This window comes from Andrographis paniculata, unplaced genomic scaffold, assembly GCF_009805555.1.
Source record: "Andrographis paniculata isolate CXL003 unplaced genomic scaffold, ASM980555v1 Contig83END, whole genome shotgun sequence".
In the NCBI taxonomy this organism is placed as follows: domain Eukaryota; kingdom Viridiplantae; phylum Streptophyta; class Magnoliopsida; order Lamiales; family Acanthaceae; genus Andrographis; species Andrographis paniculata.
The window spans coordinates 3,300,893-3,321,959 of record NW_026137621.1 but is presented as its reverse complement, the minus strand read 5'-3'; the positions used below and the strand labels follow the sequence as shown (position 1 = coordinate 3,321,959).

General features: G+C 35.7%; 4 protein-coding genes across 5 annotated transcripts; 2 read left to right on the top strand and 2 right to left on the bottom strand.

Annotated features, from left to right (window-relative positions):
- Positions 1–1,481: 1,481 nt before the first annotated feature.
- LOC127241746 (homeobox-leucine zipper protein HAT5-like) lies at positions 1,482–3,825 on the top strand. Its single transcript, XM_051260940.1, has 3 exons — positions 1,482–2,146; positions 2,491–2,888; positions 3,151–3,825. The coding sequence occupies exons 1-3, from the start codon at positions 2,008–2,010 to the stop codon at positions 3,562–3,564; spliced, it is 951 nt and encodes a 316-aa protein (XP_051116897.1). The 5' UTR covers positions 1,482–2,007; the 3' UTR covers positions 3,565–3,825.
- Positions 3,826–4,907: 1,082 nt separating this feature from the next.
- LOC127241577 (uncharacterized) lies at positions 4,908–7,265 on the bottom strand. 2 transcript variants are annotated; one of them, XM_051260695.1, is made up of 5 exons: positions 6,758–7,265; positions 5,601–5,734; positions 5,358–5,505; positions 5,194–5,251; positions 4,908–5,032 (listed from the first exon to the last, which is right to left on the bottom strand). In XM_051260695.1, the coding sequence occupies exons 1-5, from the start codon at positions 7,002–7,004 to the stop codon at positions 5,011–5,013; spliced, it is 609 nt and encodes a 202-aa protein (XP_051116652.1). In that variant the 5' UTR covers positions 7,005–7,265; the 3' UTR covers positions 4,908–5,010. The 2 variants fall into 2 exon arrangements, with proteins under 2 accessions (XP_051116652.1, XP_051116651.1); XM_051260694.1 differs by having other exon boundaries at positions 5,145–5,251; positions 6,758–7,264.
- A 1,706-nt stretch (positions 7,266–8,971) lies between these two features.
- Positions 8,972–11,878, top strand: LOC127241708 (protein NRT1/ PTR FAMILY 2.8). Its single transcript, XM_051260881.1, has 3 exons — positions 8,972–9,077; positions 9,195–9,412; positions 10,448–11,878. The coding sequence occupies exons 1-3, from the start codon at positions 8,972–8,974 to the stop codon at positions 11,876–11,878; spliced, it is 1,755 nt and encodes a 584-aa protein (XP_051116838.1).
- Positions 11,879–12,020: 142 nt separating this feature from the next.
- On the bottom strand, positions 12,021–17,226 carry LOC127241647 (plasma membrane ATPase 1-like). Its single transcript, XM_051260791.1, has 20 exons — positions 16,837–17,226; positions 16,629–16,748; positions 16,376–16,474; positions 16,125–16,262; positions 15,905–16,039; positions 15,636–15,815; positions 15,354–15,560; positions 15,038–15,277; positions 14,843–14,965; positions 14,660–14,764; positions 14,432–14,576; positions 14,192–14,356; positions 13,853–14,091; positions 13,706–13,738; positions 13,537–13,618; positions 13,298–13,458; positions 12,966–13,151; positions 12,712–12,894; positions 12,452–12,630; positions 12,021–12,372 (listed from the first exon to the last, which is right to left on the bottom strand). The coding sequence occupies exons 1-20, from the start codon at positions 16,888–16,890 to the stop codon at positions 12,276–12,278; spliced, it is 2,871 nt and encodes a 956-aa protein (XP_051116748.1). The 5' UTR covers positions 16,891–17,226; the 3' UTR covers positions 12,021–12,275.
- Positions 17,227–21,067: the final 3,841 nt, after the last annotated feature.

Here is a 21,067-nt window from a genome sequence, read left to right as displayed (position 1 = left end):
AATATTTCTATTTTACTATCGCACTATTACCTTTACACAAAAAAAGGAAATAAAATTATCTCTATACTAATTTTAACTACTCACTACAATTAAAATACTTTTATTTCTTAAATTTCATACTAAAAGTAAATATATATTTTCAAATTGGACGGAGGTAGTATTATATCAGTCTATTATAATTAGAGCTGCCAAAAATTTACATGACACTACAACCCAACAAGAAATAATTGACTTTGGATCAAGAATTTCGACTTGATTATGTATATAAATTGATACGAACCTGACATAATAATAAACAAATCAAATTAAGGTTAAGGCCTCAACTCAAACTGGATACGACAACTTGATTATAATATAATAATATTAATTAATATATTTATTATACATATAAAAATCATTCTAATTTGGTAATTAACCCACTTTAATTTAGACTAAGTTCAATCTTAAAAATAATTCAATATAATTTACTATACACATTATAGTAGATTGACATAAATTAACATAACACGTCAATCCGACAAGAAATAATTGAATTTGGATAAGATATTTTGACTCACTTATTTATATGAGTCAACATGAATTCGACACGATAATAAACGAGTTAATACGAATTCGTTCGCAATAATAAATGGATCGCGTTAGAATTGAGTGATTTAACTCGTTTAATCTTTGGCCCACATTTTTTCCCATCACATCACCCAAATAAAATATATATATATATAAGTACACTTTTCTCTTCACCACATTACTTAATTTCTCAAATATTGCTCATTGTTTGAGACGGAAACAGTAATATTTTATATTAAAGTATCGATTTTTACGAAAGAATACAATATATATTATATATATTTTATGTATATATATTGTAGTTTTTTTAATATTTAAAAAATTGTGTCATAAAAACAAAATGAATCAACAAAATCATTATTTACTTTTTTTTTTTTTTTTTTATTGTTGTCATATTGATAATTTTTTTAAAGGATATTTTCAGCTAAGTTCTTTTTGAAATTTTCTCTTCAACTATTTGTTTAAATACAATTATGACTGAAATTCCTCACACAATAACAATTTTGTTGAACAAAAAACTTGACCAACGAATATATTTTTTTTAATAAATTTTTGTGACGATAGTATTAAATAAAATCAGTATTGAGTAGTCTAACACCTCTTTTCTATGATTTATTTATTTTTATTTTTATTATTTTTTCTTATCTATTTAACCAAACCTTTGTTTGGTGGGAAACCAACGTGGTGCCATTGACAAATAAATAATTTCATTGACATAAATAAATAAATAAATTAAATTATTAAAAAAAAAATCTATCTTTAAATAAATAAATTCAGTCTGGTGGGGTTAGATGTTAACCCTCTAAAGTACAGGGGACAAAAGTCATATAATAAAAAGTTTAGGGACCAAATCGCAGTTCTTCAAAAATCACCTTCCGCCATTGGCGACCTTGTTGCTTTAAAATATTGAGCTTCAGAAGAAATGGACACGGTCCTGCCCAGACGTCCGAGTGTTTCCTTCCATCATACGCAGAATCTTTCTCAGGTTTTTTCTCTCTCTACAAACCACTATTGAATTTGCGGTTTCTTCTTCTAAATCTGCCAATTGAGGAGTTCCTTTTCGGAGACGCCCATACGCACGCACACCAGTTGCCCAATTGAGGAGTTCCTTTTGGATTTGATTTTGGAAAAAGTTGGGTGGAATCGAGCGAGGGGATGGGTGTGATGAGCAGCAGGTGTTCCCACACTTCACACATCACAAGGATCATCATCACCAGCTTCTTCCGCCACAAAATCTGAGCGCGTTCCTTGTTTTTTTGTGTTCCTTCCTTCGGGTAGGCTCTGTAGAGGAGGAGATTTGGGGAATTTAATTTTGATTTTGGGAAATTTTGAGGCCAGCGAAAGAGGAAGAGCGTCTCAAGATGAACAAGCAGCCATGAATATGGCGGATTATTCTCGTTAATTAGTTTACTGCTCTGAGTTGAACTGAACTGTTCAGATATGGCGAATCGGAGGTCGGTCTACGGCGGCGGCGGCGGCGGCGGCGATGCTCTGGATCCATCTTGGAAATTTAAAAACTCTTCTCACGATCAGCCTCTTGATTCCGTGCTCGCATCTGCTTCCTCAATTCCTCTTCTCGGTACGCGATCCCTAACCCTAACCCTAACCCTAATCCCGAAATTGGGCGTTGACTTTTTGCTTCGATTGAATTTATGCTTTAGATCTTCCATGGATTGATTTTTCATCCGATTTGAGGTGAGACGATGCTATAATTTTATAATTCACTGCAAATTCAATGATCTGTTTAGAGTTTTTGGGCCAAAATTGATGATTTGATTCTTTTTTCTTCATTTTATTTATGCTTTAAATCTGCCATGGATTGATTTTTCATCAAATCTTGAGATGAAACGATGCCATAGTTTTGTAATTCACTGCTAATTCACCTGTAAGTTTGTTGATCGTGTCAAAAATTTTCGATCTCAGGCTCGAGGGCTATGCTCAGTTTCGGCGGCGCCGGCGGAGTGAACAGCCCCGGAAAAGCTTCATTATTCCGGCCATTCGATCAAGACGACACTGTGGATGACTACTTGGATGAGTATTTCAATCAACCTGAGAAAAAGAGGCTTCTTTCGGTCGATCAAATCCAGTTTCTCGAGAGGAATTTCGCAGCCGAGAACAAACTCGAACCGGAGAGGAAGATCCAGATTGCAAAGGAGCTCGGATTGCAGCCTCGGCAGATCGCCGTGTGGTTCCAAAATCGCCGGGCACGCTGGAAGTCGAGGCAGCTCGAAACAGACTACGAAGCGTTGCACGCAAGCTACAAAAACATGAAAGCCGACTACGACAACCTTCTTGCCGAAAACGAGAAACTAAAAGCAGAGGTGATCGATCCGTTCCAAATAATTATTTATAACTAACATGTGGTTTGAAAACTGCATGAACCTGACTCGTATTTTCGAAAATATTGCACATTTTTATTTAAAAGATTATAGACAATATTTTCGAAATCATGAGAGAGTCTCGCAATTTATAAATTATGAATGAATATGATACAAACCACAAGTGGGTTATAAGAAAAATTGCTTAAAATCTATTCAATATATGGTCGCCGTCTCATTTGGTAGCTCGCAATTTTTGATACAGGTTCTTCGTCTCAAGCGTGACGGGCTTCCACGAGATGTAGAGGTCGAAAAGATTTGCGGCAAAGACCCGTCCCGGGCAATGCTGGAGTACTTCCCGAACGACGCAATTTCCGAAGAGGGGGAGTCGAGGGCGGCCTCGGCAATGGCTTTCAAGAACGAAGAACAAAGCTCGGGAAGAAGCGGCGTGTCTAAAGCAGAGTTCCTTCACAGCACGATCACCGTGGAGTTTGAGGAATCGGATTTATCGCAGAACGGGGAAGAAGAACTGAACGCTGAATTACGGCAGATCGACGTATACGATCTTCCGGCGCCAGCGCCGAGGATCATGGAAGACGCTCATTGCCATACCCCTGCAAGTTCTTTCTACTATGGATTCCCAGCGGATGATCATTCCTTTAATTTCTGGTCCTATTAATTAATAAGCTGTCCTTTAAATTTTACGTGTTTATTACTTAAATTTGGAAGTTGTCTTAAGGTTGCTGTTAGTGTTTGTAGCAATAATAATGATCTGCCATCACTTTTGGAAAGTCCTATGTTTGTGTGTTTGTCCTGTAATGGTTCCATTTTGAGGCATTGATGGATGTATTAATGTATATGTGTATTTCTCTTAAATCTTTACTGAATTTTGTCAGCAATGTCGTGTTGACAGATTTGTTCTAAGTTTTTTATTATAGTTCGTCTTATGTGTGCGAGTCTTTTGACTTTCTCATATTAAATGGTATACTCAGATTTATTGCGCTCAGGGCCCTCTAAAGGGGCAGAGTCTAGGCGCCGGACGTGTTAGTTGCTGGATACGTTACATGTGATATCATAACGATCTTGAGGGCGATGATGATCAAAACAAACGATTTTTTTTGCGTTGAGGGGAATCGCGTTAAGGGCAATTTTTGGGCTAAAAGCGCAAGCCGCAATAGGTGGTGTTTTGAAGGGCGTACAGAGATGAGTGGCGGAATGAGCTATATGTGGGTCGGTTGTGGGGACCTCACTTATATTGGGCAAACACGAAGGATATGCTGGAAATGTTGATGGAATGACGCTTAAAGGCATGCAAGGGGTGCAAGAAAGCGAAGTCGGTGTAGGACGTTTGCGATTTGAGATGAGGAAATACTGTCACGGGTTGACAGTTTCGCCTAAGTTCCTGGCCATAGTCCGTTTTATATGTGCAATACCCTTGATCCTGTATGGTGTATTAATGGCCTATGTGTCACTGCAAGTACGTTTTCCGTATACATCTTCCATATGACATGGTGTCCTCGTACTTGTTGTGCACATGAAGCAGTTGGTCTAACCCTCAGAGCGGGTAGGGTCTAGACGCAGGGCGTGTCGGTTACTGATATGATAAGTCGATATGTCTGTTGTCTGTTTTGTTAAATAGATTTGACTTCAAATAGTTTAAGTGACTTAATAAATTAAAATGGTTATTATTACAACGTATTGTGGGTGTTATTAGTTATATATTATATCTATATTATGGATGTGTTTGGTTGGGGTATTTTTTTAAAAATTTACTATTTATATATAGACATTTTTTTTTTCAAAAATATGAAATTATATCCCGGACGTGTTGCGTACAAGAGACGGCTAGTTTGAGCCTCAGCGTGAACGTGGCCTAGGCGCCGAACGTGTCAGCTTCCGGACACATTACATATGGTATCAGAGCGAATTTTGATGGTGGTGGCGAACCAAGCGCATGAGCATTGCTCGAGTGAAGAAGCATGCACGTCAAGGAAGAACATACCTAAGGAACTGGACGGCCTCTAAAATTATGCAACATTTTATTAACAACTATTACAACTATACAAATGATGCAACATTTTATTAAAACTAAAAATCAGTGCCTTTCAAAATTTCAAATTCTCCTTCAAGTAACACACCATCTCTTGCTGCATCAAATCAACCAGAAAATTAATCAAAAATAAATAAATAAATAAATAAAAAGAGACATCGAAATTTATCGAAAATACAAATGTATATATAAGAAAAAAAAAATCTCACAATCAAACAGAGGACGACACATCCGGCAGCGCCGGGAAACAGAGCATACCAAAAGTTGAGCCCGTGCAGCTTCGCGCCATCGATGAAAAGCAAAGGTAAGCTCGCAGCTGCGCCTCGACAACAATATATAAAAAAAATAAAAAATTGCTCGATACAAAATTGATATATCGATCAATGAATTATTATATCCGTCAAGGAATTATAAATTATTGCCTGGAGGATGCACCGAGCGGGTCGCGATCATGAAGGCAACGGCGGCCGCCAGCGCTGCGCTCCTCGCGACCCAGCCGGGGCCGAGAATCGTGAAAGCCAGCACGCCGATTGCAGCGCAGCCGATCTGCGCCATAAACATGTTGTACTTCTGCAAGAATTATTTACATTGATCGGGTGTTATAACATATCCAATCATTGTAAGATGCTGAAAGTAAAATTATGATTATTATTTCTCTATCCGACCCGTGCGCCGGGAGACGAAGGTGTCGCAAATAGGACAGCACAAACAGCTCCCAATGGGGCAATGGTCATCGAAATCCCTTTTGGTGCCAAGATTTGATCGATCTTTCCTAGTAAAGCCATGGCAGCAAAAGCCCCTACAACAAATTAAGACATCAAATACAATAATTTAATTTTGTTGACTTAGTATGGTTTTTTATACCATTTCCTATGAAATTATGCATATATTAATATACGAAAAAGTTAGAGCACTGAATTTGGAAAATCAGTACAATGCTGATTCTCCAAATCAATTTAAAATATAGAAATAACATACGTTCTTTATAATATGCAGAATATATTATTTGTAATAAAAATATGTGTTGTTAGTTCATAATTATAACATATATTTAATGAGAATATGCCATGTGTTAGAATATGTGAGACTATATCATATGTTGTACTATTTTTTTTAATGTGTTGTATTTGTATTATATTAAAGTATACTGTGTGTTATTTATGATAACAACTTATGCTATCTTATAACATTTTATATTCAGCACTGTAGCCGTCACCTTTAACGTAACATCAATATATAAAAAATTAATTATGAATATTATTTTTTATATTGTAAACAGAGTTGCTTGTAAGTAATATATAAAAAAAAATATATCCATTAAAAAATACAAATAAACAAATCTATTAGATATTCTTTTTTAAATTTGACTTTGTTTCTTTATTTGAGTAAAAGTTTGAAAGCTAAAACCAAAACTTTAAAATAGAGCACGATTTTTTAATTTAGATTTAAAATTTGAGAGAAATAAAAATTGAATTGCAATAATCTTTAAATAATATAAATAAACACCTAATACTATTTTTTTTTAATAATTTTAAATAATATATATATAATGATAATGCTACACTAAAATTCTAATTACTTTTTAAATATATATATTCACCAAATATTTTTGCAAAAAAAATATATTAAATCAAATATATATTTTTTCACGACATATTAATTTTATATTAAAAATATTATATTAATATTTATTTATATCATAGTAAAAAAAACTTAAATTGACAAACCAAAATTAAAAATAAAATACATCCTAAATGTCAGTCCAAACAGGACTTAACAACTCTTCATTCATTCACAAAAAAGGTGTATGTTGGAAACTGACCGGCGGACGGCCAAACGACGTCGCTTAGAGAAGGAGCTTTGGAGGTCTTTTCAGGCACCCAATCCGACAAGCTGCTCGATGAATTTACACAAAAGCCCTTCTTCCTCGTCGACCCATTTACTGTTGCAAAAAACCCTTTTTCCCAACATTTGTTTCGACTAATTGGAAATGGAATTGGGATTGGATGATAAATGGGAGAAAGTGATATTTGGAGGGGAACCTGAACACGAATGTGATGGAAAGCCATAGAGTATAGTATAGTTGCAGATGATTGATGTTAATTGGGATCGGGAATTAGGTTTTTGGGATGAATAAATTATCGAAGGATTCTGTGGTGGATGGAGAAAACGACAAGCAGCTGTAATAATATAAATATTAAATGGGATTTGGGAGGCGTTGAAAGTGGCCTTCTGGAGGCGGCGAAGGGGCAATAAGGGCGCGGGGCGCCGCCGCCGGCGTCCGCGGTTTTAAGGTTGCGCGGTTTTGGGCAGAAATATTTTATGATTGAATGTACGATTGTTTCTGATGTTTATATTGAGCTTCTTTGATTGATTTGTGAAATTGGAAATTTTTATGAGCAAGTTGACAAGTGGGATTGTTTAGATAAGAGTTTTGGGATGTTTTTGGAAATTTGGATGTCTGGGTGGCTGTGTTTACTTGTGAGGTTTTAATTTTAATTTTGAATAGTAAAATTTTGAAATGAAATAGTTGTTTTGATGTAATATTTTGAATATAAAATTAAATTTTAGTATAATAAAATAAATAAAAATTAGATGTTTGATTTGATTTTTTTTTATAGAGAATAAAATTGTAATAGTAAAACAGACATAAGATCTTACAAGTAAACAAACTCTTAGTATTTGATTTGATGTTTTGTTTAAGAAAAAATATATTTGATGTGATGTTTTTTAAAAAATGAATAGCTACAAATGAGTGGAAGTGTGTTGGGTAAATAGAACCACTTGGGATGTGGAGTATTTAGTTGACCGTTTTGAATATTAATTCGTTTTTAAAAAAAACACTCACTTCGTCTTGCCATTTTTTATTTTTGTTTGTTTCAAAATAAAGTTACAATTTTCTAATTTAGTTATTGTACTGTCTACCTAACGTAATAAATACTCTTCTAACTTACGTTATATTACATAAATGTCATTACTTTTATATTATACAGTACTAACAGAAGTATTTTCATCATTTTCACTACAACCTGTTATAATACTAATAAAAATTTATGTGAAAGTAAACGTCAACCTTGCATCGGGACGGAAGGAATATTATCATTTTATTTATATATATATATACTTTTTAATAAATAAATATTTTATTTATATTTAAATTTTTTTTTTATTTTTTATTCTCTCCGTCCGGCTATCATGTGTGTTTTACTGTAGATACTAGAATTTAGAAGGATATATAATTAGTAAATAATTAAAAATATATAAGTGAAAATAATTATAATTAAGATTAAGATAATTAATCAGTTTAATTATAATTTTAAAAAATTATAAATTAAAAAACTTAAAATAAAATTAAAGTTTATAATTCCTTTAAAAAACAGTGACAAGAAATCGAAACATAAGTAAATGAGACCGAAAGAATATAAAATTAATTTTAAATTAATTATAAATAAATTAATATATATTTTACTAATTTATTTAAAATACATATCATCAACCAAATGGTTCATCTGCTCCGAAAAAATATAGTAAATATATATATATATATTTTTTTTTCAAAATACAAAAATAATAAAATTAAGGTAATGGATATTTTAGGTACCCAAAAAATTCAAGTCTGAATCCGATGGTATTTTATACTATCGAAATTTCAAATACTCGATCCAAACTACCCAAACTAGAAATATGGACCTTACCATTCTCATCATATCTTTATTTATATATCCAGATATACTCATATATTCTCAATTAATTTATACATATTTAAGATAAAAAAGAATATATACATATTCAAATTTTTTATTTTATTATTATTTATTTATTTATTTTTATGACGGAGATATATTAAGTAGACTCCGGCGGAATTTCATATCCTGCAATTTAGGATATATATATATATATATAACGTAAACCCTTGCATGAATTTCTAAGGGCTTTTTGAACTTTCTCTACTCTTCAAATAATCCCCTCGTTCAACAACTGCAGCTCTTTCAAAAATTTTGCCCTAAGTATTCGAATTTGATCGATCCGAGTGGAGATGGCGATGGAGATGGAGATGGAAATGGAAGCTGCTTCATCTCCCCCAATCTCTCGATCAAAATCCAGAAAGCGCGGCGGATGGAGGGCGATCAAGTACATTCTCGGTAATCGCGATCACTCTGATTTTCAGTGTTTTGAGATAGCAGTTTTGTAATTTCTTCGTACAACAACTAAATTCAATGTATGCGTGCTGCATGGTTTTATTTTTGTGAATCTGAAAGGGAACGAATCGTTCGAGAAACTGGCGTCGATGAGTCTTACGGCCAACATAACTGTTTATCTTCGCAACAAGTACAATTTGAGCGGCATATTTTTGGTGAATGTGGTGAATATATGGAACGGTTCCTGCAATTTGTTGTCGACAGTTGGGGCTATTGTTTCCGATGCCTATTTAGGGCGGTTTCTCACTCTCCTCTGCGGTACCATTCTCTCTCTGCTGGTAAACTTCACCTCTTTCCTTGTGGTTTTTTTGAATTTTGTGTTGTTGAGTTTTCATTCCCGCGCAGATCCAGTTAGTTCAAATTAAGAACAATTCAATTTCATACACTTCGATTTGTACCATTCGATAGTACTGCTGTTTCAGATATTGAATTCAACTTTTCAAAAGAACTTGCAAGCAATTTTATTGTTTTGCCAATATAGTGAATTGATGAAATCTTTAGGGCTTTTTTGTCTTTGCTTTCGAGAGCTTTGATGAGTTTGGATTTGAAACATTTGATTGAAATATAAGTTATAAACCGAAAATAGGTGTTGTATACAATGTGAAAATTTGAACTAATTCACCTATAATTTCTTTAAGGTTTTTTGTCCCTGTTTTGGAAGCTCCGATGAGTTATGGATTCAAAATGTTCGAATGAAAAATAAATTTTAAACCAAAATAGGTGTTGTATATAATGTGAAATTTTGAACTAATTCATTCACCCATAGTTTCTTTAGAGTTTTTGTCTCTGTATTGGAGAGCTTCGATGAGTTTTGAGATTGAAACCTTCGAATGAAAAATAAGTTTTTAAGTCGAAAATTGGTGTTGTATCCATATTGAACTAATTCACCCATAGTTTCTTTAGGGATTTTTTGTCCCTGTTTTGGAGAGTTTCAATGAGTTTTGGATTCAAAACCTTTAACTGAAGAATAAGTTCAAAGGTGTTGCATACAATGTGAAAAATTTGAACTAATTCACCCATAGTTTCTTTAAGGGTTTTTGTCCCTGTTTTGGAGAGCTTCGATGAGTTTTGGATTCGAAACCTTTGAATGAAAAATAAGTTCTGTATACAATGTAAAAATTTGAACTAATTCACCCATAGTTTCTTTAGGGGTTTTTGGTCTCTGTTTTGAAGAGGTTCGATGAGTCTTAGATTCAAAACCTTTGAATGAAAAATAAGTTTTAAACCGAAAATAGGTGTCGTATGTGAAATTTTGGAATAATTCACCCATAGTTTCTTTACCTATTGAATGGATCATTCCTTCTTGTGAACAGGGCATAGGAGCTTTAACCATAACTGCTGCTGTACCTCAACTAAGGCCTCCTCCATGCCCAACAGAGAGACTCTGCATCCAGCCCCATAAAGGGCAGCTAGCATTGCTCTTCATCAGCCTTATACTCGTCGCATTGGGCGCCGGTGGCATCCGGCCGTGCAACATTGCCTTTGGCGCCGATCAGTTCGACACCAGCACCAACAAGGGTCGAATCCAACTCCAGAGCTTTTTCAACTGGTGGTACTTCTCCTTCACCATTGCCCTCATCATAGCCCTGACTGGAGTTGTCTATGTTCAGACCAACATCAGCTGGAGCATCGGCTTCGCCATTCCCACAGCTTGCTTCGCCTTATCCACCGCAGTCTTCTGGTTCGGCCGTCACACTTATCTCTACAAGAGCCCTGAAGGCAGCGTGTTCGTAGATATGGCGAAAGTCGTCGTGGCTGCATTCAGGAGGCGAAAGGCAGACTTGAAGTTAGTCCACGAGCCGACTTTATATAACCCTTCAGGCGACATCGCATGGGAGGCGCGGAAACTCGTCAGAACCGATAAGTTCGGGTTCTTCGACCGGGCAGCTGTGGTAACCGATCCAAGTGAAATCGATGCGCAAGGCTTAGCCGTTGACAACTGGAAGCTCTGTAGCGTCCAGCAGGTCGAGAACCTGAAGTGCGTCTTAGGCGTCGCGCCTGTCTGGCTCTCCGGCATCTTCTGCTTCGTCGTGATGGATCAGCAGAGCACTTACGGCATTCTGCAGGCGATCCAAACGGACAGATCGATCGGGCGACATTTCACAATCCCGCCGGGCTGGATTGGGATCACATCGATGGTCACCCTCACGATATGGATTCTCATCTACGAGCAGCTCTACATCCGTATCGTCAAGAAAGTCGTGAAAAGGGACTCGAGGCTCACAATGCAGCAGAGGATCAGCGTCGGGATAATTATGTCGATCCTCTGTATGTTTGTCGCCGGGACAGTTGAGAAACATCGCCGAGCCTCTGCGGTAAAGAACGGTACATTCTCCTCGCCTCTGCACGTAACGTTCCTCTTTCCTCAGTTCGCCCTATCCGGCCTAACCGAAGCCTTCGCCGCAGTCGCATTGTTAGAATTTTATACTTTGAAGCTTCCACAGAGCTTGAGAAGCGTCGCCGGCGCGATCTTCTTCGTCAGCCTGTCGATCGGAAGCTACCTAAGCTCTTTGATCGTGAATGTTGTACACTCTGCAACAGGAGGGAAGAACAGAACGCCATGGCTTGGAGGGCCAGATCTTAACATGAATCGACTCGATAATTATTATTACATTCTGGGAGGACTTGGATTGATTAACTTCGTCTACTTCATCTTCTTTGCAAGAAAGTATTTGCCCTCTGGGGAAGATGAGAATGTCGAAAGAAATGGTGCAGATCCTAACAGAACCTCCATTGTTGCCTGATTAAGGTTTTTGTTTACTTGGTACAATCTTGAAGTTATTGTTTCTATCTTACGGTTTCATGTTCTATTTCAGTTTGGCGGGAAAATGAACCGCCTTACAGGATTGCGTGATTAGAATTCCTCCCGATGAAACTTACAAGACATAAACATACGACGGTTTGAGGTATTGTATTGTTTTCGAAGGCGACAAACAAGTATAAGCATGACGGAGAACGATAATATATGAAGAGATGCAGAGTTTGAAACGTATCTGAAATAGTGAACCTATCGAAGTCTTCGATGCAAGAATCAAAGTTGCGAAGTCAGCACGGTTCTAGTAATACACTCGTGCATAAATCCATCGGTCGTTGGTTTGAAATGTAACCGAGGCTGACGGTTTCTACGCGGTTGTAGTGTTCTTACACAGTGTACGATTGCTGGATCGTCTCTATGTCGAGACCCTTCAGCCTCACCACGGACTCGACATGCCCCTTCAGAGTGTGCAGCTCTCGCAACCTGCGTACGATACATTAGTAGTTTTTGAAAATGAGATTCAGACATGGAACATGGTACCAGACATCGACATTGTGTGTACCTTGCTATCTCCGCTCTTCTTTTCGCTTCCTCCGCCAGCTGGTTGAGCTCCGAGAAATTGGTGGTTTCGTTGAACAATTTGGTGTCGGGCACTTGCAGGCCATGAAGGGTCCTCTGCGCGTGTGCCCACGCTAGCTCGCGCTGCTCTTTTCCGAAATCCTTTTGCCTCGTGAAAGCAATCTACAACAGAAAAAAAACACGACGCTGAAAATCGAAACATCTAGAACACATAGGTTGCATCTCATTGCGTAAATTTTCTACCCGTTGCTCGAGAACAAGATCCCAAGCTCTCCCGCTGAGAGCATAGCGTGTGAGGAATTTGATGATGTCGAGCGGGATGTAGAATATGATGTTGTAAAGCCAAATCACCCCGGCCCAACCCCATCCAATTCCTTCGATGGCAGCGAAGCTCCAACTTGCATACACCGCGATCAGAGTAGCGACCTATCACAGTCGAACGATTTGTAAGGAATAAGATGCCATGCTGATTAAAGATGCAACGCGTTATTTCTCACCAGTTGAGCGATCACAAACGCTGCTACGAGCAACAAACCAGGGCGCTCGACGTACGACCAGCTTCGTGATCTTGTAACGAATATCAAAGCCTGACTGATAGTGCTCACTTGTAGATATATTGCCGAAGCGAGCTTTCTAAAGTCGTCGTGAGCAGTTTTCTCAAGAGTCGATACACCAAATACGCGCTATTGATCCCAAGTTGCCCAAAAATCATAACAAACGTACAAACATTTCAATTCCAGCCAAATAATATGAACTAAACTCGAATAAGCCATCAAGAACTATGCATACCGTAAGCAATCTTTCGAATACGAAAACAAAAAAAGCATACCGGGAAGAAATCAGTTTTGTATGCTGCCCAAAAGAATATGACCGTCATCATTGCCAAGTAGCCGCCAAGAATGATTCCGGTGGCAAAAATCTCAGCGAGCTTCCAGCTATCCGGAAGTGGCGAAGGTTTCACTCTATCTTTCGATATGGTCATGATTGTACCTAATCAAAAGAACAGTAAGATAAGCGACGGATATATAAAGCCGTATTGCAGCTGAAGCATCCTCAGAAACAACTAACCGTCGTTTAGTATGGCAATAATAAGCACCATAAAAGGCGGGAAATCAAATTTCCAGATCAACGCCAAAAGCATAAAACCAACCTAGAAGAAGAAAGGGAATTACGTCGAGCTATTGTTCAAGAGGCGAATTCGAATTTACGATAAATTTTTGGGAGAAAAACAACTTACCACGATACGGATTGTAATAGAAACAGCGTAAATCTGCGAAAACAGGTAGAAAAAAGTCATGAACTCATGATCTTCGTACGCAAGTTGATCAGCATACAAAAAATATCAGAACTAACAAAAAATTTACACAAAAAAACAAAGATTTACCGTGTAATTTTTCATCCTTTGGAAGATTGCTCGACTGGTTAAGACGGCGCTTATGATCACGCTGAGGCCGGGTTCAGTTAGGACAATATCGGAGGCGCTCCGAGCTGCATCAGTTGCATCCGCGACTGCAATGCCGATATCTGCTTTCTTCAAAGCTGGCGCATCATTCACCCCGTCGCCGGTCATTCCACAAATGTGTTTTCGCGCTTGTAGGCGCTTCACGATTTCATATTTGTGCTCTGAGGAATGCTCGAGACGAACATATAAACAAACAAAAAATCGACAAAAACACATTCTTCGATCAAAAAGCTTTTTTTAAGTTCCAATTAAGTACCGTACCGGGAAAGACACCGGCAAAACCATCGGCGTTCTCAATGAGTTCGTCGATCGGTAGAGCAGCAATCGATTCATCCTTATTCTGCCCCAACAACGCGGACGAAGGATACATGTTAGTTCCCATTCCTAACCTTCGTCCAGTTTCTTTCCCTATCGCAAGCTGATCGCCTGTCAAATCAAAGATTTTCGAGCAATTAGGGATCGACAAAACATATATTTAGCTTCGTAGTGTATTCACCGTACCGGTAATCATTTTAACATTAACCCCGAGATTCAACGCTCGTCTTATAGTTTCGGCGCTGTCATGTCTCGGCGGATCAAAGAGTGGCAAGAGGCCAATGAACTGCCACGGCCCGCCGGGACTCTCTTTCGACCTCTCCGGAACTTCCTGAAATGAAAATTCGATAAATCCGAACAAACAATGTAGCTGCGCGTACTCGAGGTTAATGTAAACCATCGAAAAACTAAGACCTGGTATGCAACGGCGAGCGATCTTAGCCCTCGTTCTGCAAATTTATCGATCACAGCATGAACTCGGCGCTCGATGTCCGCCTTATTGTGCGCGAGGTTTAGAATCTGAACATACACGTTATAGAATTACGACTCGAGGAATAAAACATATCCGTATCGACAAGAATAAGCCGCCGTACGCACCTGCTCGGGAGCGCCTTTGCTGACCCTATGCCACTTCCCTTCACTGTCTATGTACGTCAAAGCAGTTCGCTTGTCCGTAGGGTTAAACGGAAGAAAATGCACCTCGTGCACGCCAGCTCGAGCCTTATCGAAGTTAAATCTACGCGTCAATTTCGCAAAAGTTCGGAAAGTTTTAACGAAAATAAGATTCGATACCTCTTTCGGATCAGCCAGCATTCCGACTATAGCAGTGTCGATCGCGTCCTGGTTTTCAGTACGGGAGGCTCGAGCTGCCATCAGAACGACGGTATCCGCGTCGACCCCTTTGGCAAAAACCTCGATGAGATTCTTATCCACGGTGAGCTTGTTCAGCGTCAACGTCCCGGTTTTGTCGCTGCAGAGCACATCCATGCCCGCCATTTCTTCTATAGCCGTCATTCTCTTCGTAATCGCGCCCTGCGAGTGAATAGCGTTACATTAGTCATCGAAACCATGACAAAACGAATTAAACCGCGTCGACGACGACGACAACCTGTTGGGCCAAACGATGAGACCCGATTGCCATCGTCACGGACAGGACGGTTGGCATCGCGATCGGGATCCCGCCGATGAGAAGGACGAGGAGATTGTCGATCCCCGGGCGATACTCGCGGTGCTGAATCGGGTACATCACTACTATCTCGATGACCATCCCGACGGCGATCGAACAGATGCAGAAGTTCCCGATTGACGTCAAAACCTGGCCATACGACAAAATTACGAATCAAATTTTTGATGCTTCGACAAAATGTTCGACGGGTTTGTAAAAACTCGCCTTCTGAAAGTGCCCGACTTGATTCGTGCTGTCGACGAGGTGCGCCGCTTTTCCGAAGAAGGTGTGGACGCCGGTGGCGATGACGATAGCCTCGATCTCGCCCTGTTTACACGTCGAACCCGAGTAGACGCCGTCTCCCGGCCCCTTTGTCACCGGAAGAGACTCGCCCGTTAACGCTGACTGTACGATGACATGACGAACGCAACATTATCCAACAAAACTCGTCGAAACTAAACTAAACTAAAATCGAACTTCCTCCAAATCCCAACCTGATCGATTTTCAGCGGATCGCCCTCGAGCAAACGAGAGTCGGCAGGAATTATGTCGCCGAGCTTAATACTAATAATGTCGCCGGGGACTAAAATCGACGCCTCTTCCTCATTCCACCTCCCGTCTCTCAAAACCTTTCGACGAACAAACAATAAACACAAAATCCATCAACAATATCACAAACAAACGCCGCAAATATAAAAAATCGACACGCGGAACCTTCGCTTTTGGAGCAAGCCGCGCCATGAGGGCAGCAGCAGCATTGCCGGCATTGTTCTCCTCGATGAAACTGATCGTAGAGTTGATCAAGAGCAGCGTTATAATCCCGACAAAGTCCTGCCAATCCGGAGGCTTTCCCTGCCGAATTCGACATCGAATCAATACAGACATTCTCCAAACAAAGAATCCAACGACAGAATCGAATCAAATAACGAATTGAATATCGAATCGAATCAAAATATTGTTCTCACCCCTCCATTGGCAAGGGCAATGGCCATTATAGCTGCAGCTTCCATAACCCACGAAAGAGGGTTCCACATAAACCCCAAGAACTTCAAGAACTTACTCTCCTGAGCTCAAACCGATCGAATTCGTGCAAAAACAAATACAAATTCTCAAAAAGGGAACTTAATTAATACAATTCACAGCACAGATGAGGCAAGAAAATTGAAGAACATTAAAAAGTAACAGGCAAAAACAAGCAAAATAAGATCAGAACAAGACCTTCTTCTCCTCGAGCTTGTTGTGTCCAAAAATGGCTAATCTCTCCTCAGCAGCAACACTTGTGAGGCCTTCTCTGGTGCATCTCAGATTCTCGAACACTTCCTCAATTGGGATATTTTCCTGAAATCAAATCAAAAAAATCAAATCGAATCGAATAATGAAAAATCATAACCATACTCATAATCATCAGCAGCAGCAGATCCATTACCAAATCGACAGTTTCCTTGAGGACAGCATCAAGAACTTCATTCTTGTCCCCCATCTTCAAAATCTGCAAACCTTTTTTGCAAGGTTTCAGACACAAACCCACTCAAGAACTCGAAATTGAAAGAGATTGGAAAGCAAGCCCCAAGTTACCAAAATTGGGGGTTTTCAATTGGCGACAAGAAACGACGGCTACACACCAATCAATAATAATAATAATAATAATATTGATAATACCAAAAATCTGCAAGAGTGAGAGAAAGATTCAATGAAAGTGGTGCATTTCTGAGTACAAGTTGTTGGTTATATACAAAAAATGTGAGCAATAAAATGCATTATATGTGGAAGAAACTGATGCGACAAGGAAGTTACAGAAAGGGGTGAACCTCAGCCCCCCTCTCTCTCTTTCTCTCTCTCTCTCTCTCTCTATATATATATATATGCATGTATATGTCATAACGGAACTTACACTGAATGAATGAATTTAAGTATTTATTGAGAGGTAAATTTCATTTCAATATCCAGATGGGGTTGAGGGGAAAAAGAAGACATTAATTAAAGAGCATATTTATTTGGAGATAATGAAAAGGTAGTTTTGGATTTGAGTAGATTTGTTTGTTCCATTGTTAACAGTAAGCAAGCAAGCAAGCAAGTAGATGGAGGAATTAACAGAGATGATGGAGATGGGCCAAAATAGATGAAGATGAAGATGAAGAAGAAGAAGCAAGAAGAAAGGGCACATGGCATTAATTAAATCTGCTTTACTGGAATGGAACCAACCTTGATTCTTTTCAGACATTCAAATTTTTTTGTGTGAATGAATTATTTCTGTGCATTTATGCCACCACACACCTATATTGGGTTTAAGTAGTACTCACGGTCCGACTTTGGATGTCTGGTCACACACACCGTAGACACAATAATTTAAGATATATATATATAATTCAAAAATTTATCAGTGAAAATAATTATTTTATAAAATTAATATAACTAATTAATTTAATTAAAATTAAAAAATTTAAAATAAGACTAAAGTGTGTAATTATTTTTCAAAAAAATAAAAGTGACATGGGATGTGAGACGAACAAAACGGCAGTGTTGACATGGGATGTGGGACGAACAAAACGGCAGTGTTGACATAGTATGTGGGACAGAGAGAGTAAAATTTTTTAATTTAAATAGTTGTATGATATGATATAAATAAACGTTAGACGTAAAATTTTAAATGTAAAATTGATTTTTAGTATAATATAAAAAATAAAAAATAATTATTTAATTTGATGTTTAAAAAAAAAAACTAGATAAACAGTGAAGTTGAGGGAGAATCCTCGAAACAAACACATCCATTATATACTTTCTCCACGGATAAATTGTGCATATTAAGGAGAAGGGAATTTATTTAAAGTATAATTATTAAAAAAATTAAAAAATATTAAAAAATTATAAAAAATAATTATAAATTAATATTTAAATAATTTAATATTTTAATTAAAATTAAAAATTTATAAATTTATAATTTAAAATGTATAATTATATTTTTTTAAAAAAAAAAAGACATTCTTATATAGAACTGATAAAAATAAAAAATTTATTTTGGAGAATAGAGTTCTATATACTTTCTTAGTTTCATATTATATATATATATATATTATTGTAAATCAAAGAAAAAAAAAATTGATATGAAAGTTGATTTGAAATTTATGAGAAGAATTTGTGTTAATTCAAGAGTTTCAAAGATTAATTAATATATGTACATTTGAAAATCATAATTTTATGCTTTTTATTATTAATCATGGTGCTCTAAGTCATATATATTGTTGTGTTATTTCCTATCTTGTTTTATTTAATTTTTTACTTCTCCATAAAAAAAATATATATATATAATATTTATTTATAGCAGATAATTTATTCATACTCTGTCAATCTAAAATTTTCACTTACTTCGTTAACTCACTTATATAATTTTAAAAATATGCTTATTTTATATCATTATAATCAATATAATATTATATTCATTAAAATATCTGTGCAACTGATATAAGTATATTTTCATAGATGGAGTAAATTATTTTATAATTGAATTTATACATTGCGTAATTTTATACTTGAAAAGCATCTGGAGTAACTAATGAAAGTATCGAACACAGTAATAAAAAATATATCATTGTTGCGTCTATTTATTGATCTCATGCTTTTTAGAAATATTGCCTCCGTCCCGTCACAGATGATCTCATTTCATTTTCGGTATGTCTCACAAAAGACGACACATTTCTATTTTTGGTAAGTTTATAAATCTTAAATATATTTAACAAATATAAATCAATTTAATTAAACTTCTAACATCTCAGACACGATCTCTTCGATTAACAAATATTTTTATCTATCTTTGAAACTCCTCACTTTTTATAAAACTAATTTGTGGTAATAATAAATAAATAAATATTTTTTTTATTCATTTGTACTATATAAAATTTTATGGTCAACAAAATGGTATCCATATTGCATATATTTTATTAAAATATAATTATAAAATATTTAAAATACCAACAGTACTACACATATAAAAAATAATAAAATATTATCATAATTTATTATAAATAACTTAATAACCCACTATATCTAAAATATTGTATCTCTAACAAAATCACTCGTCTTTCGCGGAAAGAGTGAGTATAATTTATGTTCTCACCATAGAATTAATTACTTCAACTAAAATGTGTACAATGAAATTACAAAATAAATCTTATTTATTATTGATCATACAGTATCAAAATAATATGGTTTGAATTTTGAGTTGGGATTTGAATAGTAAAAATTTTGAATTTAAATTATTGTATGATGTGATATAAATAGATGTTGATGTGATATTTTAAATGTAAAATTGATTTTTAATATAATATAAAAAATAAAAAATATTTAATATTTTTAAGAGAAAAAAAATTAGATGAATAGTATATTTAAAATTCAATTTCCCAGACACCCTAAATATAATCATTAGTGTTTAATTAGTACGGTGTTGACATCTAAGACACTGGCACCGTGGCGTAAGCAATACAAGTAGACATTATAACTTATTTACCTCATATTAAATCAACATGATACATGCTCCCTCCCCTCCGTCCCACATAATTTGTCTCTATTTTCTATTTTCGTCCGTCCCACATAATTTGTCATTTTCTTTTATGGAAAATTAATTATACACTTTAATCATATTTTAAAATTTAAAATTTAAATTTTTTTCAATCTTAATTAAACTATTTAGTTATCTTAATCTTAATCTATAATTATTTTTACTAACTAATAATTATTTTTACTAATATATTTCTTAATTACTTACTAATTATACTTTACCTAAATTCCCATGTCTACAGTAATGCACTCATATTACATGAGACAGATGAAGTATTTTTTTATTCAATTTTCAAAATTCTCAATGAAAATTCATTATATTTCCACGCAAAATATCATATTAATATACTATTAATTAAGCCAAAATTCAAATTCTAAATTAAAAAAAAAAAAAAAAAAAAAAAAAAAAGAGGGTAGAAAACACCCAACTTGTTAATTTGTATTATTGCATATAGCCTTAATAATAATTTATCTAAATTAATACAAGCTAAATAATGATTGGAAGATAAATAAAAATATGGAAAAAATTAATTTTGGTCCCAATATAATCAAAATTAATTAATTTTTGTCTCAATATAACCAAAATTTATCAATTTTGGTCTCAATATAAAAAAATTCATCAATTTTGGTCCCAATATAAATAATTTCAATCAAATTTGGTCCCATTATAAACAATTTTTAAAAATTGTTTATACTGGGACCAAAATTGATAAGTTTGTTATATTATTACCAAAATTGATATATATTGGGACCAAAATTGGTTATATTGTTTATAATGAGACCAAAATTGATTGAAATTGTTTATATTGGGACCAAAATTGATGAGTTTTTTATATTGGGACCAAAATTGATGAATTGTTTATAATGAAACCAAAATTGATTGAAATTATTTATATTGAGACCAAAATTAATTTTTTTCCATAAAAATACAAAGAGAAAACAAATATACAAAGGCATGTGATATGTGGGGGAGAAGACATAATGGGGTTTGTTCTTTTATTTTTATAATATTTCCACTAAAAAATTGTTTATACTTTTAAATTGAAAATAAATTTTTTTATATAAAATATTAAACAAGTAATAAAAACTTCTTCACTTAAATAATA